Source organism: Hypanus sabinus, chromosome 16 (assembly GCF_030144855.1).
Source record: "Hypanus sabinus isolate sHypSab1 chromosome 16, sHypSab1.hap1, whole genome shotgun sequence".
Classification (NCBI taxonomy): Eukaryota; Metazoa; Chordata; class Chondrichthyes; order Myliobatiformes; family Dasyatidae; genus Hypanus; species Hypanus sabinus.
Genome location: NC_082721.1, coordinates 84,356,471 through 84,384,419, shown reverse-complemented (window position 1 = coordinate 84,384,419; position 27,949 = coordinate 84,356,471). Strand labels below are relative to the sequence as shown.

The window sequence follows — 27,949 nt, the reverse complement described above, 5'->3', positions numbered from 1 at the left end:
TTTTATTTCTGTTCGAATTAACACTTTATTTTGGACTTTTTATGAGAGTAACCTTTGCCTTTGGAATCTGGACGTTGAACCTTGACCTTGGAGCCTGGACGTTGACCCTTGGTCTTGAAGCCTGGACGTTGACCCTTGGTCTTGGAGCCTGGATGTTGACCTTTGGCCTTTGAACTTCCGTGATGACTTTTGGCCTTCCAGCCAGTATGTTGACGACTTTTGCCCTTGAGTGTGATTTTACTCTTGAATCTGGATTTACCCAGCATAGTGCCCAGAAGCCGAGATTTCCTCCCCTGAAAATTCTTCCTTCTGCTGTTTCCTCCAGGCTCTGGCTTAGTGTGCTGCTTGCTGGGAACTTTTCCTGGGCCCTTTGACCTCTTGACTTTCCTGAATGACTGAGACGACCCGTCTCTCTTCCTTTTCCTGCTCGAAGCTCCTGGGAACAGATCTGATGGGGGAAAGAAAAAGAGCAGTTGCGAATAGACTAGGACAAGGTAACACAAGCAGGCAACAATCAGAAGCACTAGCCGTCATGAAAGTACGCAGGACAGGTCAGAAACAAATCCATCACCAACTTTTACCCTCAACCATGACTGGAAGGATATGCAGGTGTGAGCGATGGTCCCGTTCTTAACTTTGATATAAGTAGGTTCAGTTAATATTCACTCATGTCTAAAACTAACAAATTAAAATCATTCCTGGTCACCACCCTCATTCTCCTCTGTGAATGCACGAGAGAACATAGAACAGCACAGCAAAGGAAAAGGCTCTTCAGCCCAGAAATACAACACCAAATTAAACTAAATTCCTTATACCTGTAACTGATCAATATCCTTCTATTCTCCACATATACATATGCCCGTCGACCTGCATCTGTTTCCACATCATCCCTGGCAGCCTGTTCCAGATGACCACCACCGGGGGAGGGAAAGAGAGGGAGAGAAAGAGAGGGAGAGAGAGAGGGGGAGGGGGAGGAGAGGGGGGGGAGAGGGGGAGGGGGGAGAGAGAGGGGGAGAGGGAGGGAGAGAGGGGGGGAGGAGAGGGAGGGGGAGAGGAGGGGGAGAGAGAGGGGAGGAGGGAGAGAGGGGGAGAGGGGGGAGAGAGGGGGAGAGAGGGGGAGAGAGGGGGGAGAGAGAGGGGGGGAGAGAGGGGGAGAGAGGGGGGAGGAGAGGGGGAGGGGGGAGAGAGGGGGGAGAGAGGGGGGAGAGAGGGGGGAGAGAGGGGAGAGAGAGGGGGGAGAGAGGGAGAGAGAGGGGGAAGAGAGAGGGGGGAGAGAGAGGGGGGAGAGAGGGAGGAGAGAGAGGGAGGAGAGAGAGCTCAATCTCCTTTAAATTTTCCCCTCCTTTATTTTCAATGCATCTCTTTCAGTGTTTGACATGTCCACCTTCTGATAAAGATTCTGTATACTCCATCTGTGATTACATAAATTTCTATCAGATCTTAGCAATGTTAGCATTCATTTCAAGAGGTTGGAAAGTGATGATGAGGTTTTATAAGGCACTGGCGAGGCCTCACCTTAAGTACTGTGAACAGTTTTGGGCTCCTCATCTAAAATATATTCTGGCATTTAAGAGGTTCAGAGGAGGTTCACAAGGATGATTGCGGGAATGAAAGGATTATCACAGGAGGAATGTTTGATGCCTGTGGGTCTGTACTCACTGGAATTTAGAAGGATGAGCGAGGATCTCATTGAAACCTTTCGAACGTTGAAAGGCCTAGACAGAGTCGATGTGGAAAGAATGCTTTCCTTGGTAGGGGAGTCTAGGACATAGGGCACAAACTCAGGATAGAAGGGCGTCCATTTAAAATAGAGTTGCGGAGAAATTTATTTAACCAGAGTGTGGTGAATTTGTGGAATTTATTAGCACAGGAAGCTGTGGAGGCCAAGTAATTGGGTGTATTTAATCAGAGCTTGAGAGGTTCTTGATTGGACATGGCATTAAGGGGAGGAGGCCGGGGAATGGGGCTGAAGAGCAGAAAAAAAGGATCAGCCATGGTTGAATGGTAGAGCAGACCTGATGGGCCAAATGGCCTAATTCTGCTCCTATGTCTTCTGGTCTTACCTCAACTTCTGATGCTCCGGAGAAAACAGAAATTTTCCTTCCAGCTCAAACCATCTGATCCAGAAAGCATCGTGGTGAACCTTTTCTGCACCAAGGTTTCCACATCCCATCATCACATCATCCACAACTCTACTGTGTTGTAATTCACACCAACCTCCTGACCCATCAGCCCTAATGGTCTAAATTGGATCTTTGCTAGGGAACATCTTGACTTCAAAATTCTCATCCTTTCATACAATTCCCACAGTTACATCCCTTCCCATTTCCTCCAACCCTACAACTCTCAGAGAACTTTATTGTCCTCTTACTCTGGCCTTCTCTCACCCACAATTTAATTGTTCCTCTATTTTAAGGTCCTAAATTCTGGAATTCCATCTCAAAGCACTCTGCCTTTCTTTAAGACTCACACTCAACTCTGAACTAGCTTTTAGTCACCTGTCCTAATACCCACTGAGATGGCATGTATGAGATTAGGTTTAAAAATGTTCTGGTTGCCCCCACTATAGGAAAGACGTTGAGGCTTTGGAGAAAGTGCAAAAGAGGTTTATCAAGATGCTTCCTAGTTTAGAGGGCATGTGCTATCACGAGAGGCCGGACAAACTTGGGTTGTTTTCTCTGGAGTGGCAGAGCCGAGGGCAAATCTGATAGAGGTTTATCAGATAATGAGAGGCATAGAGAGAGTAGACAGGGGAGCATCTTTTTCCCAGGGTTGAAATGTCAAAATGAAAGGAAGAGGGTTTAGGTTCAAAGAAGATGTGAGGGTTAAGTTCTTTTTCACTCAGAGTGGTGGATGCCTGGAACGGAGTGCCCAGTATGGCGGTGGAGGCAAGTACATTAGAGGCTTTTAAGAGACATGTAGATAGGCACATGAATGCGAGGAAGATGGAGGGATATGGACATTGTGTGGGTAGGAGGGATTAGTGTGTGGGTGTTTTTGATCTCTTTTTAGCTGATCCAGCACAACATTGTGGGCTGAATGGTCTGTTCCCAGGCTGTACTATTCTATGTTCTACCTATCTGTGTGCTTTGGAATATTGGGAGATTTTAAGCGTGCTACAGAGATGTAAGATACTGGTGCTAACTCTCCAGTCAGGAAAATCAGCTCAAATTTAAAGCTGTTATTGCTTGTGAGTTTCCCACAAGATAATTTAAAATTGCTCTTCCCACGTTGTTCAGCTGCTTTGGGACACACGATATCAAGTACACACTGCACAAATTAATCACTAATCTACTGAGAGCTTACTCAGAGCTGGTTCTGGGACATTAACATTTTTGGCATTTCTCTGAAAGGACTGGGAAACTGTTATTTTACAGCACACCCTTCTGAATTTGGACATAACTTGTAGCTGTGTATTTCAGGCGTCGCACTTTTGACCATAATTGATTCAAGCAAGAATGTTAGAGCATGCATATTGAAAATGAACTAAGTTTATTTAAGTCCAGGGCCAGAATTACTGTTGGCTCAGGATACTGTAAGATAGAGGAGCAGAATTAGGCCACTTGGCCATCGAGTTGGCTCCGCCATTTCATCATGGCTGAACCAATTCCCCCTCAGCCCCAATCTCCTGCCTTCTCCCTGTATCCCTTCATGCCCTGACTAATCAAAAATCCATCAACCCATGCCTTAAATATACCCTAAGACTAGGCCTACACAACTACCTGTGGCAACAAATGCCACCTATTCACCAGTCACTGGCTAAAGAAATTCCTTCCCATCTCCATTCAGAATGGACCCTCCTCTACTCTGAGGCTGCGTCGTTTGGTCTAAGATTCCCTCACCATAGGAAACATCCTCTCCACATCCACCCATCGAGGCCTTTCAAGATCTGGTAGGTTTCAATGAGAAACCTCAAACATTTTAATTCCAGTGAGTACAGGTCCAGAGCCATCAAATGCTCCTTATAAGATGAGTCTTTCAATCCCGGAATAATTTTCATGAACTTCTTTTAAACCCTTGCCAATGTCAGCACATCCATTTTTACTACATAAGCTTCAAAATTCCAACTTTGCTTTTATATTCCAGTCCTCTTGAAACAAATGCTAACATCACGTTTGCCTTCCTCAAACCTGCAAATGAGCCTTTAGGAAATCCTGCGCCAGGACTCCCAAGTCACTTTGCACCTCAGATTTTTTGAATTTTCTCATCATTCAGATAATATTTTATGCTTTTGTTTCTTCGACCAAAGTGCACAACAATACAATTCCGGACAATGTATTCCACCTGCCACTTCTTTGCCATTCTCATCATCTAAATCCTTCTGTAGTTTCTCTGCTTCCTCAACACTATCTGCCACTCCACCTATATCCGTATCGTCTGCAAACGTGGCCACAGAGCCATCACTTCTGTCACATAAATCATTGGCGTTTAACGTAAAAAGATGTGGTCCTATTACAGACCCCTGAGGAACACCACTAGTCACTGGCAGCCAACCAGAAAAGGCTCCTTTTATTCCCATTCTTTGCCTCCTGCCAATCAGAAACTGTTTTATTCATGCTTGAATCTTCCCTGTAATACCATGGTTCGTAGTTTGTTAAGCAGTCTCATGTGTGACACCTTGCCAAAGGCCTTCTAAAAATCCAAGTACACAATATACACCAATTCTTCTTTGTCTATCCTGCTTGTTATTTCTTCAAATAATTCCAAAGGATTTGTTTGGCAAGATTATCCCTTGAGGAAACCATGCAGACTTCGGCGTATTTTATCATGTGCCTTCAAGAAACCACATCCTTAACAATTAACTCCAACATCTTCCCAACCACCGAGGTTAAACAAACTAGCCCACAGTTCTTTTTCTTCTGCCCCTCTCCCTTCTTGAAGAGTGGAATGAGATTTGCAATTTTACAGTCCTCTGGAACCATTCCAGAATCTAGTGATTCTAGAAAGATCATTACTAATGCCTCCATAAGCTCTTCAGCCACCTCTTTCAGAACCCTGGGGTGCACACCATCTGGTTCAAGTGACTTTATCTACCTTCACACCTTTTAGTTTCCCAAGCCCCTTCTCCCTATAATGGCAACTTTACTCACTTTTGCCCCGAAACTCTCGGAAGGAAGACTGATGCAGAATACTTATTCAATTCATCTGTCATTTCCTTGCTCCCATTACTACCTTTTTGGTTATCATTTTCCAGTGGCCCGTTACCTACTCTTGCCTCTCTTTTACACTTTATATTCCTGAAGAAACTTCAAATCCTCTTTATTATTCCAGAGTTTACCTTCATATTCCAACTTTTCCTTCTTTATGACTTATTTAGTTGCCTTTGGTTATTTTTTAAAAACTTCCCAATCCTTTAACTTCCCATTAACTTTTGCTCGATTATATGCTCTCTCTTTGGCTTTGACTTCTCTGTCAGCCACGGTTGCATCATCCTGCCTTTAGAATACTACTTTCTCCTTGGGATGAATCTACCCTGTAACCTTCCGAATTGCTTCTAGAAATTCCAGCCACTGCTGTTTTGCCATCATCCCTGCTAAGTGCATCCTGCCAATACACCAGAGAAATTGTACGGACTTCCCTGAAGAATCTCCTGTCTTTGTTTAAATGATTGGGAGCAAGTAAGGTGATTGTGTGAACATATCAGAACTTGTTGCGTGATGTAGATAATCATTATGCAAAGCATATTGCAATAATTCTATCTATTACATGCAATTTGAGTATTGTTATTGGATAAATGTCAAAGCAGATTTTTGAGTGAGCTTTGCATGAGTGGATGCAGGAGCTGCCTAACAAACTTGGACTTGTTTGTGCAAATTTTGACACACCACAGGTTATTTACTTATTTACCCCTATAAAGAGTGCTTCTCAGAAAGCAAATCAAAATAGAAATGACAGATGCATTCATTTCACCTGTAGTCATCTCAAAGGAGAAGTCTACAGACCAGTCTCCTTTCACCAGTCACCCCATACACTGCCACAATGTGACAGCCGATCATCACGTAGCCCAGAACTTTTCACCTATGACTGCAATCCTGTACATGGTTCTAACTCCATGATCAAGTTTGCAGATGACACCACGGTGGTTGGCCTGATCAGAGGGGATGACAAGACGGCCTACAGGGACGAGGTCCAGCATCTGGCCGCTTTGTGTGCCGACAACAAACTGGCCCTTAACACCCATCAGACCAAGGAGATCATTGTGGACTTCAGGCATGCTAGGAGCCACACTCACATCCCCATCTACATCAACAGAGCTGTAGTGGAGCATGTATCAAGCTTCAAATTCCTTGGTGTCCACATTTTCGAGGATCTCACCTGGTCCCTGAATTCCTCCATCCTGATCAAAAGGACACAATAGCACCTTTATTTCCTGTGGAGCATCAAGAAAGCTCACCTCTGTCCCAGGATAGTGACGGACTTTTACCGCTGTCCCATTGAGAGCATACTCACCAACTGCATCTCAGTACGGTATGGCAATTGTCCCGTATTGGACCACAAAGCACTCCAGTGTCTGGTGAAAACTGCCCAGCGTATTATCGGCACCCAATTCCCCACCATTGAGAACATCTTCCATAAACACTGCCTGGGCAGGGCGAAAAGCATTATCAAGGATGCATCTCACCCTAACCATGGACTTTTTACTCTCCTCCCATCCAGTAGGCGCTACAGGAGCCTCTGCTCCCGCACCAGCAGGCTCAGGACGAGCTTCTTCCCTGAGGCTGTGACCCTGCTGAACCTCACATCACAGCGCTAAGCAGTATTGCTCCCATATTGTACTGTCTCAGTACTTTTACATTTGTGTGCTGCAGCACTTACTTTTTATTCACAGTTATTTTGTAAATAACACTGTTCTTTGCATTTCTGGTTAGATGCTATCTGTATTTCATTGGCTTTGTATCTGTGCTCGGCGCAATGAGGATAAAGTTGAATCGAATCTAATCTAATCTAGAACAAGTTTGTTCCTGAGTATCCAAACAATTTGTAGTCAGAATTTCAGCTGAGAACTGAGCATCCAGGTAGAAGTCTAAAGCTCTGCAGCAGCCAGCAAAAGCTTCCTGCCAATCTCCTAGACACCCGTACATTTGTAACCTGGGTGGGACCTGTAATGCAGTTACAATTCTGGACAGAAGGTAACAAGGCACTAGGAATTGTAAGCTGTTTATGATTAACACTCGAGTTAATTATAAACTGACATTATCAAAACACTTGGTTAAAACAAATTTGATGAAAGTACAGGAACTAGAGATAAGACAGATATTGCAGCACCTAGAGGACAAAATCATTTCAGCACCGTCTACATGGGGTTAGGTTACAGATCTTCCTTACTGAGAGGCAAAACAGGCTCAAGGCATTGAATGGCCCAAAATGAAATATAACAGTTACCTTCATCTGGTTCAACTCCAACTTCTTGTCTGTAATGCTCCCGGTCCGATTCGTCCTCAGACTTGTCACTTTGACCCTGGTTCTCCCCTGTGCCTGGGTCTTCAACCTCACTGTCTCCTTCAGCCTTGTTCCTCCTAATTCCTTCCAAACTCTTTTTCCTGGAATAAAAAGGAACAAATTAAATTGCAGGTTATATTATACTGTTAATAAAGGTCCATGTTTCCATAAAATTTCCTTCAAAAGGCTTGCATCTCTACAGTTGTCTGCAGCTACTTTAGAACTAAATCAGCTTTCAGATGTAGTCATTGTTTTTGGAAACAACAGCAGCAACTTAAACAGGTAAACATCTTACAAATAGTGTTTTGATAATGACCGTATTTGCACCTTTTGGTATGATAATGTTTATTGATAAAATATTGGTCAGAATATTAGGTACAATTCCTATGCCCATATTCAAAACAGTGTTCTTCGACCTTTTCATCCATCTGAATGCAGACAGGATCTTGGCTGAGACTTGGTCTGAAAGGCAGCACCTTCAATAATGGTGCATTAGCCTACCAGCCTAGAGTTTTGTGAAGCGAACCTTTAAAACCACAAATGCCTCAGCTCACAATGAATACCCGACAGCCTTTCTCTACGGTGAAACCAACAGTCACTAAACCTTCAAAAACACAAACTGCTGGAGGAATTCGGTGGGTAAGACTGCATCAACAAAGGGAAATAAACAGCTGACATTTCGGCTTGAGACCTTTCATCTGGAAAGTGTGCAGATTGAAAAAATTGAGATTTTTAATGGATTCAATCTTGCAAGGTGACAAAATGGAACATGTGTTACTGCAGAGTGTTTTGCTATAAGCTAAGTGTGTACGTATCAACAGGCACGTAATGCCAAGGGGAGGTTGATATATCGCTGGCCTTGAGTACTACAGCTGAGGTGCAGTAGAGGAGCTGAGCCCCAGAACAGATAATAGCCAAAGAGTAGCCTGAACACCTGTATAAAAAATATGAACTTTGTAAGCTGTTAATCTGCCATTCGTGAAGATTGGAGGCTCTTCCCCTTGCAAGCAATAAACGTGCCTTTGATCAGATCCACTGCATTTTTTTTTTTGGTTCTGTTACAAGACCTAGCTAAACATAATAGACAAATGACAAGTATAGAGTCAAAGTAATACAGCACAGAAACCAGCCCTTTGGCCCAACTTGTCCATGATGACCAATGCATGCTCCTGCCAACCTTTCACTACTATGTACTTCTCCAAGTGATTTTTTAAAAAGTGTTGTTATTATACCTGCCTCAATCAATTCCTCTGGGAGCTCTGTCCATTTACACATCGCCATCTACATGAAGAAGTTTCCCCTCAGACTCTTAAGCCTTTCCCTTCTCACCATAAACCTTCTAGTCCTTATGATCTTAAGTTACATAATCCCTTAACTATGCGTTGGCTGAATTGAACATCGTCTTGCCAGGCAGAATGTAACTACTTTTATCTGTCCATCTACCCATTTAGATACAGAGTGAAATAGCCCTTTCAGTAGAGTACCGCCCAGCAACCTGCGAGAACATGCAAACTTTATGTAAATTATGAAAACAATCAGCATTGTAGACTTATTCTGTTGTTAGATTTTTATCAGCAATGCTTCAAGAATGTAATGCATCCCTTTTCTTAAATTCCTGCTGAATATTCACAATCATGTTTAATCTTTAGTTTTTCACAATAGGTCTTTGCTTGTTTCACAATTAACACATGTTCACTCTGACATGACGATACGTGATCCAGATCTGCGTTTTTCGCTTTAACGCAGTGTTCTACTTTTCATCAGCTTCTGTTCACTACACGAGACGTCCCTCCTCAGAACTCCGTGGTGCACAGAGACCCATGCATCACCCGAGAACTTTCCCAGAGTCCCGTTCCCATTTCTGATGTCACGTCAGCACTAAAAAAAAACCCAACAATCTGCATTTGGATTTTGGAATTTAGGACAAGGGGTGGTCAACTTGTACCGATGTGAACACCAGATCTGTGAGGATTTCAAAATTTATCATCCATTGTCACGTTTTTGTAACCACCTGGCTGGTGCCAGACTGGCGTGAGAGCATCTCACTGTCCACGGGTTGTGGAAGGTCAGCTCGTTTCATTTGATCGCAAGGATACCATCATGCATCTTTTTATTATGGGCGGGGTTTGGATTGGGACTGCACGCTGCATGCCAACCAAAGTTTTTGCTGCCAGGCAGTGCGTGTGGAGGCAGGCAGATATCAGCACTGCCACTTTCCTGCCAACAAGTGAAACTGGAATGAATGCACAGCGATTGTGGAGACTGGGTGTGCTCCTATTAATGAGGGGGCACAAGTTGATGTGTTTCTGCAGTGTGACACCGACCCCGCAGACCAGACTAAAGCAGGTGAAACAGGAAACAATGCACCAAATTCACTCCCCAGAGCAGTAAAGAGGAGTCAGAATCAGGTTTAATATCACTGAGACATCATGGAATTTTTGTATCATGGCAGCTTTACAGTGCGATGCAGAGCACGGTAGCATAGTGGTTAGCACAATGTTTACAGTATAGGCGACCCAGGTTCAATTCCCACCACTGCCTTAAGAAGTCTGTACGTCCTCCCCATGACTGCGTGGGTTTCCTCCAGGTGCTCTGGTTTCCTTCCATAGTCCAAAAACATACCAGTTAGTAGGTTAATTGGTCATTGCAAATTGTCCCACGATTAGGCTCAGTTTAAATGGGGGATTACTGGGCGGTGTGGCTCGAAGGGCCAACAGGGTCTATTCTGTTCTGTATCTCAATCAACAAATAAAAAATAATAAAAATTATAAATTGAAATATATATAAACAATTAAATTAAATCAATAGTGCAAAAAGAGAGTCAGCTTGGATGCTCTTTTCTAAAGAGGGGTGAAACTACCCCAGTCTTTATATGTCAACCTGACCGCTAAGGAATTCTGCAAAAGAATATCATGCCCCCTCGTGATAGGAAGAACAAGGAGGCTTTGGGGGAGGGGGGTGCAGAGGAGACTTGCCAGGTTGCTGACTGGATTAGAGAGCGTGTCTTATGAGGAAAGGTTGAGTGAGCCAGAGCTTATCTTTTCGGAGAGAAAGAGATGAGAAGTTACTCGACAGGTGTATAAAATACGAGGCATAGATCGATCGGATATCTGGAGCTATTTTCCCCAGGATGGAAATGGCTAACTAGGGGGCATAATTGTAAGGTGACTGGAGAAACGTATGGGGGGAGGGGGGAAGAATGTCAGAGATAGGATTTTATACAGAGAGCAGTGGGTGCGTGAACATACTGTTGGGTGTGGTGGTACAGGCAGGTATAGTAGGGACACTTAGAGACTTATTGATAGGCACATGAGTGTTAGGAAAATGGAGGGTTATGTAGGAGGGATTAACCTTAGAGTAAGCTATAAAGTTGGCACAACATCGTGGGCTGAGAGGCCTGAACTGTTCTGTGTTCTATACAACAGTGAAGCAGTGTTGATGGTTTGCTTATGCAACCAGACAGAATGGTCTTCATGGTATGCCTATAGAAAGCTGCTTGAGTCTCTGTTGATAGTCTCCTGCATTCAGGTTGATCTTTCTTTGATGCTGTTTTAGTTACTATTCTACAGATTTGCTGAGTGCACCACGGGAAAACGAATCCCAAGGTTGCATACGCATTTGGAACTTTATTGAACTGAGTCTTTGGTGACATACCAAACCTCCTCAGACTCCAAATGAAATACTGTATAACCGTTAGGTGTGTTTTCTTCGTAACTGCATCGATACGGCTGGACCAGGATAGATCTTCGGAGGCTGACACCCAGGAACTTGCACTGCTGGCCCCTGCTCCCTGGGTGAGCAGCAGAGGCGAAGGTGCGTGCACGTTACCACACTTACTTGTGCAGTTCCCGCTCCTTCTTCTTGCGCCGAATATTTTCCTCTTGCTTTTTCTTTCTCTCCTCCTTTAGTTTCTGTCGCTTCTCTTTCTGCTCAAGCAGCTGCTGGATTTCCTCCTCTGACTTTTCAACTGCAATAAAGGATCAAGCACATTCAGATTCAGTTTATTGTCATTTAGAAACCACAAATGCAATGCAGTTAAAAAATGAGACAACGCTCCCCCAGAATGATATCACAAAAGCACACGACAAAACAGACTACACCAGAAAATCCACATAACGCTCGGCAATCCCCAATCCAGAGTCCGGAGAGGCTGCTGCGTATTAATATCGCACTACCGTCTTAGCGCGTTCCCCAGAAAGGAGCTCGAAATCCACCAAACAAGACCAGAAACTAAAGCTGCAAGACCAAACACCACCATTCCCAAATATTAAGATGTTTACAAAAATCTCGTCTTTGATCTTGTCAATGATTTCCAAAGCACCCAGTACTCAGTCGCCTGATTTCACTGCAAGTCTTTTAAAACATTTCCGAAGGTGTCAGCCCAGCGCACCTGCCACCATCTCCAATGCCGGGTGGAGTTGTGTCACTGGTACTCACCAAATGAATGGTACATCACTTCTCCACCACACATTCCCTCCTCAATCTTCACCAACTCCAGGGTTAAGCGGGGACCAATCTACGAGAAGAGAATTACACAGGCACACAGATTAGCGGTGATACCTCCACAACTGAAACTCCTTGCAGAGATACCATGGGTATTCAGGGGTGCATCACATAATTCTGAGACCGCACAAGACTACTAGATTGGAATGCAAGGATCTTACTCTCTGATTTTTTTTAACCACTTTTGTATGTAGTCCTGAAGTTCCAATTGGACCTCTACTCTTTCTAACGTTTAAGCATTCACCATGAATGTTTTTTCTCAGCAATACTTTTATTGGTTTTTTTTAAATCAAGGAAGCATAGTACAAAGGAGGCTTGTGCAGTACATAACAAATGTGCAATTTGTGCAATTCACATCTATGAAGGAGATGCACCCATAGTACAATCATGCTTTGGTTGCCTCCCTGCCCTGAACCACCCCTCCCAATTCCCATCTCCAAGCCATCATTGCATTAGCAAAAAGAGTTAAACAGAACCTTTATCCCCACAGAGCTGCATTGGTATAGAGAAGGTGTATTTTCCTAACACGTAAACTGTTGTATGTTTACATGTCTGAGTTCGTGGAATTTTACCGGAGAATGCTGAAAGTCAGGGAATTGTGTGCAGAGAAGAGGGAGAAGGGATGAACCTTTAGTTTGGCTGGGAATTCTGAAAATACTCAAGAAAGGGCCCCTACACCTTTTGGAACTTTATGCCCGAATTGGGAGTTAAATAATGGATCTTCTCAGAGTATAGACAGGACATGATGTCCCTGAGCCACTGAGTGTGGGTGGGCCCAGCAGAATCCCTCCACCTGAGCAAGACTGCGCGCGCCTGGCCAAAAGAGAGGCAAAAGACAGTGTGCGACGTTTGGTCGGACTTAGGTGCGTGTCCCCCTCTCCGGAGGTGCCGGAAAGTGCAATCAAAGGGTTAGGTTCCAGATTGTAATTAAGTATTTAGGATAGAGTTTGGAAAACATCTTTCCAGTATTTTCACCATGAGTGGTTGATTGAAGGATGGTATGTTCGATTGGGACGGCACGGTAGTGCAGTGGTTAGCACAACACTTCACAATATCCACAGCCAGGTTCAATTCCTGCTGCTTCCTGTAAGGAGTTTGTGCGTTCTCCCCCTGGCTGCATGGGTCTCCTTCCACAACCCAAAGATGTACCAGTTGGTAGGCTATTTGGTCATTATAAATTGCCCCAGCAATAGGCTAGGATTAAATTGGGGGAATTCCGGGTGGCGTGGCTCGAAGAGCCTATTCTACACTGTGTCAATAAAAATACTTCATCAGAATCCTTCTGTCCGGATGAAGGGTTTCAACCTGAAATGTTGACTGTTCACTTCTCTCCATAGATACTACCTGACCTGCTGAGTTCTTCCAGCACTTTCTGTGTTAATCTGGACTTCTAGCAAATGCAGAATCTCTTCTGTTCTCCGTGCATTTTGCCAAATTCTTTAAGGGCTCAAAATGCAATCATTTACCCAAGTTAACAGCAAACAGAAATGAAAGTGTATTAATAGAGACTTTGCTGAGAAGGAAGTTCTTGTTATTTCAAAAGGTTAGACAAAAAGGAAATGTAGGTGGATACAAAAAAAATAGCTAGAGTCAATAGTGGCAGTAACTCACACACTCTGTGATGATAATGCGTTGGACAAGGTAGAAATTAATAATTTGGCCCTAAAGGAAGACACTGCTATAATTGTGGGTGACTTGAATTTTCATACAGATTGGACAAATCAATTTTAATGATTAACAGAATCAATGGAGCAGAAAGCTCAAGAAGAGATCATACAGTATGGCCAAGTGAAATAGGAATTGATATGAAAGGAGAGGGGAGTAATGAATTAAAAGTATTATATATGAATGCACGAAGTATGAGGAATAAAGTAGATGAGCTTGAGGCTCAGTTGGAAATTGGCAAGTACGATGTTGTGGGAATAACAGAGACATGGCTTCAAGCGGACAGGGACTGGGAAATGAATATTCAAGGATATACGTCTTATCGAAAGGTCAGACTGACGGGCAGAGGGGGTGGGGTGGCTCTGTTGTTGAGGAATGATATTCAGTCCCTTGCGATGGGGGACATAGAATCAGGGGATGTGGAATCAGTATGGATAGAACTGAGAAATTCTAAGGGCAAAAAGACCCAAATGGGAGTTATCTGCAGGCCCCCAAACAGCAGTCTGGATGTAGGGTGTAAGTTGAATGAAGAGTTAAAATTGGCATGTCGCAAAGGTAATGATACAGTTGTCATGGGGGATTTCAACATGCAGGTAGACCGGGAGAATCAGAATGGTACTGGACCCCAAGAAAGGGAGTTTGTGAAGTGCCTCCGAGATGGATTCTTAGAACAGCTTGTACTGGAGTCTACCAGGGAGAAGGCAATTCTAGATTTAGTGTTGTGCAATGAACCGGATTTGATCAGGGACCGCGAGGTAAAGGAGCCATTAGGAGGTAGTGACCATGATATGATATGTTTTAACCTACAATTTGACAAGGAGAAGGGAAAATCAGATGTATCAGTATTACAGTTGAACAAAGGGAACTATGGAGCTATGAGAGAGGAGCTGGCCAAAGTTCAATGGAACAATACCCCAGCAGGGAAGACAATGGAACAACAATGGCAGGTATTTCTGGGAATTACGCAGAAGGTGCAGGATCGGTTCATTCCAAAGAGGAAGAAAGATCCTAAGGGGAGGAACGGGCGGCTGTGGCTGATGAGGGAAATAAACGACAGTATAAAAATAAGAGAAGTATAACATAGCAAAGATGAGCAGGAAACCGGACGACTGGGAAGCTTTTAAAGAGCAACAAAAGATTTTAAAAAAAGGCAATACATGGAGAAAAAATGAGATACGAAGGTAAACTAGCCAAGAATATAAAGGAGGATAGTAAAAGCTTCTTCAGGTATGTGAAAAGAAAAAAAATAGTTAAGACCAAAATTGGGCCATTGAAGACAGAAACGGGTGAATTTATTATGGGGAACAAGGAAATGGCAGATGAGTTGAACAGTTACTTTGGATCTGTTTTCACTAGCGAAGACACAAACAATCTTCCAGATGTAATAGTGGCTAAAGGAACTAGGGCATTGGATGAACTGAAGGAAATTTATATTAGGCAAGAAACGGTGTTGGATAGACTGTTGAGTCTGAAGGCTGATAAGTCCCCGGGACCTGATGGTCTGCATCCATCAGGAGGTGGCTCTAGAAATCGTGGACACATTGGTAATCATTTTCCAATGTTCTATAGATTCAGGATCAGTTCCTGCGGATTGGAGGGTGGCTAATGTTGTCCCACTTTTCAAGAAAGGAGGGAGCGAGAAAATAGGGAATTATAGACCGGTTAGCCTGATGTCAGTAGTGGGAAAAATACTGGTGTAAAATTACGACACATTTGGATAGCAGTAGAAGGATCAGTCCGAGTCAGCATGGATTTACGAAGGGAAAATCATGCTTGACTAATCTTCTGGAGTTTTTTGAGGATGTAACTATGAAAATGGATAAGGGAGAACCAGTGGATGTAGTGTACCTGGTCTTTCAGAAAGCCTTTGATAAACTCCCACATAGGAGATTAGTGGGCAAAATTAGGGCACATGGTATTGGGAGCAGAGTACTGACATGGATTGAAAATTGGCTGGCTGACAGGAAACAAAGAGTAGTGATTAACGGGTCCCTTTCGGAATGGCAGGCTGTGACCATTGGGGTACCGCAAGGTTCCATGCTGGGACCGCAGCTGTTTACAATATACATTAATGATTTAGATGAAGGGATTATAAGTAATATTAGCAAATTTGCTGATGACACAAAGCTGAGTGGCAGTATGAAATGTCAGGAGGATGTTATGAGAATGCAGGGTGATTTGGACACAGGCTAGGTGAGTGGGCAAATGTATGGCAGATGCAGTTTAATGTGGATAAATGTGAGGTTATCCACTTTGGCGGCAAGAACAGGAAGGCAGATTACTATCTAAATGGAGTCAAGTTAGGAAAAAGGGAAGTACAATGAGATCTAGATGTTCTTGTACATCAGTCAATAAAGCAAGCATGCAAGTACAGCAGGCAGTGAAGAAAGCTAATGGCATGCTGGCTTTTATAACAAGAGGAATTAAGTATAGGAGCAAAGAGGTCCTTCTGCAGCTGTACAGGGCCCTGGTGAGACCCCACCTGGAGTATTGTAATTTTGTATCTCCAAATTTGAGGAAGGACATTCTTGCTATTGAGGGAGTGCAGCGTAGGTTCACAAGGTTAATTCCCGGAATGACGGGACTGTCATATGTTGAAAGATTGGAGTGACTGGGCTTGTATACACTGGAATTTAGAAAGATGAGAGGGGATCTGATTGAAACATATAAGATTATTAAGGGATTGGACATGCTGAAGGCAGGAAGCATGTTCCCGCTGATGGGCAAGTCCAGAACTAGAGGCCACAGTTTAAGAATAAGGGGTAGGCCATTAGAACAGAGATGCAGAAAAACTTTTTCACCCAGAGAGTGGTGGATATGTGGAATGCTCTGCCCCAGAAGGCAGTGGAGGCCAAGTCTCTGGATGCATTCAAAAGAGAGTTAGATAGAGCTCTTATAGATAGCAGGGTCAAGGGCTATGGGGAGAGGGCAGGAACAGGGTACTGACTGTGTATGATCAGCCATGATCACAGTGAATGGCGGTTTTGGCTAGAAGGGCTGAATAGCCTACTCCTGCACCTACTGTCTATTGTCTAAGTAACGTGATTAAGTTTAGCATGGTAACATGAGAACACTATTACAGCAACAGCAAACCGGGCTCAATTCCCACCGCAGTCTGTAAAGAATGTCCACACTCTCCCTGCGACGTACGGCTTTCGTCTGTGTGTCCTGGTTTCCTCTCACAACCCAAAGGTGTACCGGTTAGTAGTTTAATCAGTCACATGGGTGTAAGAGGGTGGCACAGGCTCGTTGGGTTAGACGGGCCCATTACCGTACTGTATCTTTCACTAAAAAGAAATAACGGCAGGATCAACTAATGGTCTCATTGTACAGGTTGCCCCAGGGGAAGAACGATCGTAACGTAACATCTCACATTCCATTTGTGAAAAACTGAAGATGAAGATAGTAGCTCCACACACAAGTATTGTCAATGATACTAAAACTCCGATCATCCAGCACGTTCAGGACTATGGTTGGGCTGGACTGATTTGAATCTCCAGACTATCTCGACACCCCATTAATCCATTATTTAAAAAAAATGTTAATCAGTTCAATGATACGTTTTCCTGTGAGCCAGATAAATTAAAAGGGAGTGTTAAAACTGGGGGCCCTGTGAGTTGAAAGAGAGTGGGGGCAACTGAAAAAGGAGCAGCCAATGTCACCAAGCGAGCCAGGCGGCATTTGTAAACGGTGCACTATTGGAGTCTGCACAAAGAAAAAATTAAAGATGACCCTTATTTATCAGATTAACATAGAAGCAAACAGTGAAAATGTATTGCTTTGTCTCAACAACCAACACAGTCAGAAGATTGTGCTGGGGGGCAGCCTGCAAGATAAATGTGGACTGTCAGAGCAGGTTAAAAAGTAAGATGTTTGATCAGCGCCTGCCTGTGTGACCACTTAATGAGATACTTCCACGAGAGACTTGAACAAGCCCTGGTAAAATAAGGAGGTCATGACATCAAAAAGAAAGGAAATGTAATGAAGATTAGCAGCAAACTAGAGTTAGGTGAATTGTTTTAGAAATACCCAAAGACGACAGCAAAAAAGGAGAACACAGATTTACAAGCAGTTAATATAAATACAGACAGGAAGAGCAATGATTATGTAAAGAGGAAGTGAGTAGTAAATGCATACGATTGCCCGTCAGAGAATGAGACTGAGGAATTAGAAAATAAGAAAACAGAAGTCACTTTGAATAAATATTTTGTATCTGTCTGTAGATTTGTTATTGAAAGCAAATGAGCAATAAAAGAGCTTGGAGCAAAAGGCAGGGTGGAACCTAACATGGCCAAACTCAAGGCTGGCAAGTCACCTGGTCTTCATCCCCTGCTTTTTATTATCTTCAAAGACAAGGCTGCAAAGACAGTGCATGAATGCATCTTCCAAAACTCCCTGGAGCCTGGGAAAGGTTCAGCAGATTAGAAAACAACAAAAATAATATATCTATTGGAAAGAGACACAGAAAGCATACTCTTGGTGGGGTGGTTTGGGGAAATTCTGTGCTCATCAATTGGAAAATCATTACACAGCTTTGTGGAAGAGAGATCACCTCTGTTGGACCTCCATTTAACCTCTGATCCTTAGGGGTCTTCTGGGAGTCAGAAAGAGCAATCGTTCTTAATTCCAAGATTTCAGTTTATTAGAGTACATACAACCACTAGGCAAACTAAAAAGAGAGCCGAGAAACGATGCTGAGAGGGGAACTGAAGCTAAGGATTGCAAGACAAAGGGATAAGTTCGGCACTTCTGAAAAATCTATCACTTTTATAGATAAGAGAAATTCCTTAGATAGAGATAAATTGGTTAATAGGTTACATAATTAAAACAATTATGTCATGTGAGTAACGTGCTAATACTTAGCCAATGAAAAGTGAAAAAAGTGATGAACCGCTAGTTTAGCTGCTATACCAGTGCGCACGAAAGATACAAGAGTTTGTACAAATCTAATGAAAAGTATTACCTAAAAAAAAGGCAGTGGTTTCCAACACCTCTCACAACAGGGGTAGTGGTGTGCTGATGGGGAGAGGCAGTGGGGATAATTCCTCTGCTAGTCGCACCTTATTCCTTTGCTGATCCAGAGGATATGCATTGAAATGTAAAATCCGGAATCCGTTCCTGAACAATCTATCAAGTGTCATACCCAAGTCAGCAGGGTATGAGTGGGGAACAAACTGGCTGTGTCCGAGAAGAACACGGACGCTAGCACTGACTGAGCTCTTCCAGGGTTGTACAAAATCACTGAGAGGCTACAGATGCTGGAATCTGAAGCAGCAAACAAAGTGTTGGAAAAATTCAGCCAGTTGAGAAGCATCTGTGGGAGAAAAGAACTGTCCACATTTCACATTGAAACCCTGGATTAGGACAATTTCACTTCTTCCATTAATGCTTCTCGAACCACTGAGTTCTTCCAGAAAATCACTTGTGCGCAAGACCTACTGACCTCTGTGAGCCGAATGGCACTCTGCTGAGCCTTGATGTTCCCGCGGCCTGCGTAAGGCTGTGGTAACTCGGTTATGTTGTGCTCCCCATCCTGCTCCGCCTCGCTTTCCGACAGATTGGCTCCTCTGCAAACGGACACAAAAATCAGGACGACCCAATGCAGGACGAGTGGGGATACAGTGAGGGAGGGTGATCGCGTCTTGCTACATGAACATAAAGTTCAATTTTATTACCAGCAACATGTGAAAGTGGGGGGCATCGCAATACATTATTATTATGCATAGTGCACACATTAGTAAAGAGAGCATTCTGATAACTAACCGAGCAACACACAGACATAATGCTTGAAGAACTCAGCAAGTCAGGTGAGGGATCTCGGTGAATTTTCTGATCCCCGGGTTCTTTAAGGATTCCATGAATGAGGGAGAACTTGTTGCTTCATGATCATTTATTTTAAAGTTTAAACAAAGGAACAGAAACAAAGCACTCAAAACCAAAGGAGCAGAGACAGAGACAAAGGAAGAAGATAACGCCTTTGCAAAAGCCAGCACTTCTGTATGTCAGACAAGACCAGATTCCTAAAACAATTAATGACCAATTAAGGCACATAGTCAGCTCATATGTACTAATACTTAGCCAATGAAAATGTACATAACTGCTAAACCACACTGCCAGCAGGCGGAGAAAAACATCACATTGTGAAAAATATACGAAATTTGATACAAGCAGGAGTTAGAGAAATCAACGCTCATGCCGCAGGTTGGAGGCTACCTAGACAGAATCTCACGCCTTCCCCTCCTCCTACCTTTGCATTCAAACTATTGCCACCTTCCTTTCCAGTCCTGAAGGGTCTCAGCCCAAAATGTTGACTGTTTATTCCCCCCCCCACAAATGTTGTCTGACCTGCTGAGTTCCTCCAGCACTTTGTGTGTGTTGCTCAACACTTCCAACATCTTGTTAACAGTAAACGAGTATGAGCACACTCATTAACGAAGAACAAACCAGCATAGAAGCCTGAGTTTATACATGTACAGTAAACGCTTACAAATAAGACAACTAGGTGAGCCGAATCAGTACAGTCCAATCAGAAACCTTGTCTGTAACAACTGATCTGATTATTGATATTAATCCATTTGCATCCTCAGGTCATATTACTCGGCTTTCCTATCCCAGTTCCTGTCCAAACACCTTTTAAATGTTGTAATTCTATTCGTCCCCATCACCTCCACTGCAGCGGTTTCAGGAGAGGAATGAACTAAGGAAAGAGTTCAACTCCGCGGTAGAAGGATGTGGCCATCTTTCACAGTGCTTTTACGGGTATGTGTGAAATGCAAAGTCACACAACTCAAGCAGCTCCTGCAGTTAAAGAACACAACTGGGTGACCATGTAAACCACTCAGATGCACCCTGAGAAATTACCACATCAAATGACATCTGTGAGGATGGACAGGGCAGAACTACTGTCAGTGGGATGAGGTGAAGTGTAATACGGGGGCAAAATCGGAAAGGTTGATGAATACAGGAAGGTGTTTTATTTGAATGCACACAGTATACGGAATAAGGTAGATGATCTTGTGGCACAGTTAGAGTTTGGTAGGTATGGCGTTGTGGGCATCACTGAGTTGTGGCTGAAGGAAGATTAGGGTTGGGAGCAAGGATACACTTGTATCAAAAGGACAGGCAAGTAGGTAGAGGAGGTGGGGTGCTGCTGTTGGTAAAAACCAAAATTAAATCCTTGTAAAAAGGTGACATAGGATCAGAAAATGTAAAGTCCTTGTGGGTAGAATTAAGAAACTGCAAGAGTAAAAAGACCCTGCTGAGAGTTACATGCAGGCCCCCGAACAGTAGCCAGGATGTGGGATATAAATTTCGCTGGGAAATAGAAAAGGCATGTAATAATGGGAATGGTACCATTCTCATGGAGGATTATAATTGTGGGTAGATTGGGAAGATCTGGTTGGTTGGTGCTGGATCTCAAGGGAGGGAATTTGAAGAATGCCCACAACGTGGCTTTTAGAGAAGCCTGTGGTTGAGCCCACCAGGGGAACAGCAATTCTAAATTGGGTGTTAATGTAGATTTGATTGGAAAGCTGAAGATAAAGAAACTCTCAAGAGACAAGGATCACAATACGGTAGGATTCACCCTGCAGGTTGGGAAGCAGAAGCTAAAAATCGGATTACCAGTATTTAAGTGGAGTAAAGGGAATTATAGAGGCATGAGAGAGGAGCTGGACAAAGTTGATTGGAAGGGGACACTAGTAGGGGACAGCAATGGCCGGAGTTTCGGAGGCAATTCAGAAGACGCTGGATAGGTACATCCCAAAGGCGAAGTATTCTAAAGGGAGAATGAGGCAAATGTGGCTGACAAGGGAAGTCAAAGGCAGCACAAAGTATCGCAAATGTTAGTTGAAAGTTAGAGGATTGGGAAGCTTTTAAAACCACCAGAAAGCAACTAAAAGAATGAGTGAAAAGATGAAATACTAAAGTAAACTAGCCAAATATATCAAAGAGGTTACCAGAAGTTTTTTCAGATACAAAAAGAGGCGAGAGAGGATATTGGACTGCTAGAAAATTACGCTGAAGAACTAATGGGGACAAAGAAATGGCTGATGAAATTATAAAGTATTTTACAACGGTGTGGAGGACACTGGCAGTATGCCAGGGCGCAGGAATGAGTTTAGTTGCAATCACAAAGCAGAAGTTACTTGGGAAGCTGAAAAGACTGAAGGTATAGCATAGATAGAAGATTGGCTGAGTGGCAACAGAGAGTTAGAATAAAGTGGGCCTATTCTAGTTGGCTGCCAGTGACTAGTGGTGTTCCACAGGGGCCACTGCTTTTCACATTATACATCAGTGATAATGGATGATTGTATTGATGGATTTATGGACAAGTTGTAGAGGATACAAAGATAGATGGAGAGGCAGGTAGTGTTGAGGAAGCAGGGAGTCTGCAAAATGACTTGGACAGATTGGGAGAGTGGCAGATGGAATATAGTGTAGGGAACTGTACGGTCAGGCACTTTGGCAGTGGAAATAAAGGCGTAGATTATCTTCTAAATAGGGAGAACATTAAAAACTGAGAGGTACAAAGTAATTTTTTTCAATCTTAGTGTTTTTTACATTGTGTTTTTGCCCAATCTTTCTTATTTTTTTGTGCGGGGAGGGGGATTGGGGGGGGGGTCGATGTGCCTGTGCCATTTTTGTTCATCCTTTTGTGCTGGGAGGGGGGGATTTGGGGTCTTGTTGATCATGCTGCTTTTTTTCTTCTTACGCGGTTTCATGGTAACCTGGAGAAGAATATTTTCAAGTTGTATACTTTGATAATAAATGAACTTTTGAACTTGGGAGTCCTTGTGCAGGATTGTCTACAGGTTAACTTACAAGTTGAGTTGGTGGTGAGGAAGACAAATGCAGGTCACAAGGAAAACACATTAAACATAAAATTGAACACAATTTTTACAAGAAAGAATACGATTAAAAGAAAACAAAGTCCATTTCAGAGCAAAGTGGTCATAGTCTAGTGATTAGGGTTTTGCCAGTTGGCATCATGGGTAGAAAGGCTGGTTAGTGAAGAAAGCTTTTTGTACTCTGGCCTTCATCAGTCAGCGTAATGAGTATAGGAGATGAGCAGTTGTATATAACATGATGGGGAGGCTGCACTTGGGAGCATTGAGTATTGTTTCAGTCACCCTTTCTAGAGAAGCAGCCATTAAGCTGGAAAGAGTGAGTAGGGGATATGCTAGCATGGCTGAGTTACAAGGCGATTAGGCAGGATAGACCTTATTCCACAGAGCGTAGGAGACTGATGGGTGGATTTATATATAAAATCATGAGGGGAGCAGATAGCATGAATAGTCTGACTTTTTTGCACGGTTGGGAATCAAAAACTAGAGGATACGGGTTTAGGTGAAAGGGGAAAGGCTGAATAGAGACCAGAGGGGCAAATTCTTCACATAGAAGGCGGTGTGTAAATGGAATGAGGTGCCAGAGGAAGGTACAGCAACAATATTTAAAGACAGGCTGGACAAGTACATGAATAGGAAAAGTTTATAAGGATATTGGCCACATGGGATTAGTTTAGAAGGGCAGCATGGTTGGCACGGAGCAGATGGGCCAAAGGGCCTGTTTCTGTGTTGTTTTTCTATGTGACCATTGCCTTTGGGTAAACGTGTGCCAGAATGCAAAGGTGGAACTTACTTCACCAGCAGATCGCTGATGTCTTCAAACTTGCTCATGTTGGGGAACTTTTCCTGCAGTAGCTTCTTTATACCCCTGCTCATCCCAACAGGAACCACCTTGATGGAGCTGCAGAGAAGACTCATGTTATTCCTCAGTAAAACCCAGGGACAGCAGGAGGACATTCAGCCCCTTGAGACTGCTACACAGAGACAGCAGGAGGCCATTCAGCCCACTGAGACTGCTACACAGGGACAGCAGGAGGCCCCAATAGGACTGATCTTCAGCCAGGCTCGGTTTACCCAGCATTGACTTCTGTACAACCTGGCTCACCAAAACTCCGGCCCAAGTGGAGTTGAGGAGGTTTCCAGATTTCCACGGAAGTGCGCAGATCCCCAAATTGTTCATATTATTTGAGGGTGGGAGGCTAGAGTGTTCCAAGTCACTGGAGTCTGCAGGGTCTATTCCACCTGCCTCACCATCACTTAACCACTCTTCCAGTTGGTTATGACCCCCACAGCCACTCCCCCAGAATCACCATGTATGCAACAAGCCTTCACACTGCTGAAGAGAACAATTCTGGATCTCCAACCGCCTCCCACGCCCCACAGGTCACTTACTTTTCTCCAATCCACTGTGTCACTGGGATCACAGAGTGACTGATTGGCTCCGGGACTGTGTATTGACCCCTCCCCCCTCCGACTCCAGAGAAGAATGCCATTTCTCCCCCTTTCCCACTCATTCCTAACCCACCGTCAACCTGTGGACTCTGGGATCTTACTTACTAGTGCCGGACTTCAATTAGGTGTGTGGTGGGGTCATAGTTTATCAGGACACAGCGCTTGATGGTATTTAGGCCAACCTGCATGTGGATACAGAAGAGCAGCGTAAAAAAACATGGCACCAAAAAACACGCAGCTTTTAGCTGAACACATGAACATAGCAGGAAATCTCAGCCCAAAACGTCCACTGTACTTCTTCCTACAGATGCTGCCTGGCCTGCTGCGTTCCACCAGCATTTTCTCTGTGTTACACTGAATCTACTGGTTTTTTCCCTTTGTTACTATGAACTTTTGCAAATTTGTCAAACATGGATTTCTCTTCCATCAACCCTTCATCTGCTTGATAATATAATTTTGTAAATATCCTGCCACAGCACAATAGTCACGTTTCTAAGAAACCTCAAGCTGCAGAAAGTTGGGCTCCAGCAGAGCAGGCTGCAGTTGCCTTCAAAGTGCACACTTGAATAGATCTTTCTGATAATGCTAGAGCCATTGCAGTTAACAACATAAGAAATAGTGTTTCCTAATCAATCAATTTTGTTACATCCTATTCACATTAGAGCAGATCTACTATCAGTACCTCCTCAATCATGGGTTTCAGCATTTTGGACTAACTGAACATTATTTCCCAATCTCTATCCGGCTGCCTTTTTGAAGTCATCTTATAGCTTCAGTTTCCAAATTGTCTGGAACCTCTGGGAATTCTGGTTAATCACATCCAATGGACCCACTGTCTCGGCAGCCTTTACCAAGTGTAGATTGTGGGCCATCGTGTCCAGGAGACCTGGAAACTTTATTCCTGTTAGTTTTAAATAATAGTTGTTTCTCTAATAACAGCAATTGCTTAAAAGTTCCTCCTTCCCTACCACTCTCTGCTTTTCTATCATCATTCGGGCGTTTTTACTGACTTTACTGAGAAGATGGTTACAAAATAATTAAATTTGAATCTCTGCACTTCTCCATTTCAGATTTTTAATTCCCCAGTCACACTTTCTAAGGCTCGTAGAATCACAGAGCAATACAACAGGGATGCAGACCATTTGATCCATCCACAGTGCCCAATTTCCTGCATTTGGCCCATATCCTTCTGAGCTCTGCCCCTCTACATATCTACCCAAATGTTCAATTCTATTAGACACTTAAAGTTTATTCATTTACACTACTGGACCTGCCTTAAGTATCTACTTTAGTTATTGCCTATAGAAATTAACTCATCGAGTTATAGAACACTACAGGACAGAATAGGCCCTTCAGCCCATCTAATCTGGTGTGGTGGATATGTGGAATGCTCTGCCCCAGAAGGCAGTGGAGGCCAAGTCTTTGGATGCGTCCAAGAGAGAGTTAGATAGAGCACTTATAGATAGCGGGGACAAGGGATATGGGGAGAGGGCAGGAACGGGGTACTGATTGTGTATGATCAGCCATGATCACAGCGAATGGCGGTTCTGGCTAGAAGGGCCGAATGGCCTACTCCTGCACCTACTGTCCATTGTCTATTGTTCATATTGAACCATTAATCTACTTGGTCTAATCTATCTGCATCCCACACATAGTCCTTCACACCCCTCCCATCCATGCACCTACCTAAATTTCTCTTAAATGTTGAAATCGATCCTGCACCCACCATTTCCACTGGCAGGTCGTTTCACAGTCGCACCACCCCCTGAGTGAGAAAGTTCCCCTTAAACATTTCACCTTTCACCCTTAACCCATGAACTCTAGTTGTAGTCTCACCCAATCTCAATGTAAAAAGCCTGCTTGCATTTACCTCCTCTATACCCCTCATAATTTTGAATACCTCTATCAAATCTAGGGAATAAAGTCCTAACCTATTTGACCTTTTCCTCTAACGCAGGTCCTCGAGTCCTGCTAACATCTTTGTAAATTTTCTCTGCACTCTTCCAATCTTATTTACATCTTTCCTGCAGGTAGGTGACCAAAACTGTACACAATACTTTAAGTTAGGCCTCACCAATGTCTCAGACAACTTCAACATAACGTTCCATCTCCTGCACTCAATACTTTGATTTATGAAGGCCAATGTGCCAAAAGCTTTCTTTGTAACCCTATCTACCGGTAACACCACTTCAAGGAATTCTATGGATTGGTATTCCCAGATCCCTGTTCTATCACTCACTGTGCAAGCCCTGCCCTGGATGGTCATACCAAAGTGCAACAGCTTGCACTTGTCTGCATTAAATTCCACCCCATTTCTCTAGCTGGTCCAGATCCTGCTGCAAGCTTTGTTAGTACTCCTAGCTGTCCACTATACCCCCAATCTTGGTGTCACCCACAAACCAGATTATTATCCAGATTGTTGATACAGATGACAACAACAGACCCAGCACTGACCCCTGTGGCACACCACTTGCCACAGGCCTCCAATCAGGGAGGCAATCTTCAACCACCACAGCCTGGCTTCTCATGCAAAGCCAATGTCTAATCCAATTTACCACCTCATCTTAAATGCCAAGTGTCTGAAGTCCATGGTGACAACATCCACTGCCTTGCCTTCACCATCTTTCCTGGTACCTTCCCTGAAAAACTCCACAGGATTGGTTAGACACAACCAGCCACGCACAAATCCACGTCAGTCCCACCTATCTAATACATCTGGTCCTTTAGAAAACCTTCCAATAACTTTCCCACAACTGATGTCAGGCGCACTGGCCTATAATTTCCTGGCTTATTCTCAGAGCCTTTCTAAAACGACAGAACAACATTAGTTATCGTCATGTGACGAAGGATATGCCTTAAATATCTCTGCTAGTGCCCTTGCCATTTCAGTACTAGTCTCCTGCAGGGTGCGAAGGAACTGTTTTTAGATTATTTGCTACTTTACATTCATACTTTATTTTTGCTTTCTTTGTATTTTTATAGTCATCCCTTGCTGGTTTCTAAATATTTCCCAGCCTTCTAACTTTCAGTAACCTTCACAAACCAAGTAACTTCTCTTTCAGTTTAACACAAACATTAATTTCTTAGCCTACATAGATGCTTCATCCTTCAAATATACCCTTTCTTCCTCATTGACGTATACTAACCTAGGGTCTAGGACACGTCTTACTGTAAGTTCATTGCTAACATCTTGCCCAGCCACCACTGCTGATCTACCACCTTGCTTAGGCAGGTGTAGCTTTTTAATCCACCCTGCATCAGTTTTTAACCCACTGGAGTTTCAATCACAGCATCCTCTGCTGAGACTCCATCACTCTTAAGGAGCAGCCTAGAGGGAAGAGAGGACAGGTTCTGGTGGGGACCTTAGCAGACGGAAGCACAGTCACCAATGGACAACAAAAGCAATCAGTACTAGCAAGTGGTTGTTATAACGTGCAGCTCAAGAGCCTCTGCTTGTCTCCCTTCTCTCTCTCTTGAAAAGGACACTTACTGATCCCAGTATCACTTCACAAAACCAGCTACAACTCCAACTTCCAATTGCCTAATAAGCACGCCTGGCCTCTCTTCAGTAACCTCCTACCTTGTATTGTCAAAAATTAGCACCCCTGGGCCCACTTCAAACCCTTCTGTAAGATCCTACCTTGTAGACATTTATTGTCAAGAATTAGCACCCCTGGCCCCACTTCAAACCCCTCTGTAAGATCCTACTTTGTAGACATTTATTGTCAAGAATTAGCACCCCTGGCTCCGCTTCAAACCCTTCTGTAAGATCCTGCTTTGTAAACATTTGTCAAAAATAAGCACCCCTGGCCCCACTTCAAACCCTTCTGTAAGATCCTACCTTGTAGACATTTATTGCTGGGAATAGGTTCTGGAACATGGTGGCTATGAGTTTGATGTGCATGCCATCCCTTCCAAAGTTGTTCAGCACCAGCAGAGGGTGGTGGGTAAACTGGCTCTCATGCATCCGGTGCCTCTTCAGTGACGACACAATATCCTTCACCAAAGAGTACTGGAAAACACAAAGACACGAGAAATCTGGG

At 43.6% G+C, this 27,949-nt stretch overlaps 1 protein-coding gene across 1 annotated transcript in view; it reads right to left on the bottom strand.

Annotated features, from left to right (window-relative positions):
• The window catches only part of LOC132405927 (suppressor of SWI4 1 homolog), an 85,772-nt gene that overhangs the window by 48,291 nt on the left and 9,532 nt on the right, over nt 1–27,949 (bottom strand). Inside the window, exons 5-12 of the mRNA XM_059990907.1 lie at nt 27,748–27,918; nt 24,012–24,088; nt 23,248–23,355; nt 19,052–19,175; nt 11,878–11,956; nt 11,278–11,407; nt 7,384–7,541; nt 23–448 (exon numbers count right to left, since the gene is read on the bottom strand). Of these exons, the coding sequence (XP_059846890.1) occupies nt 23–448; nt 7,384–7,541; nt 11,278–11,407; nt 11,878–11,956; nt 19,052–19,175; nt 23,248–23,355; nt 24,012–24,088; nt 27,748–27,918 (1,273 nt within the window). The remainder of the gene's footprint in view (nt 1–22; nt 449–7,383; nt 7,542–11,277; nt 11,408–11,877; nt 11,957–19,051; nt 19,176–23,247; nt 23,356–24,011; nt 24,089–27,747; nt 27,919–27,949) is intronic.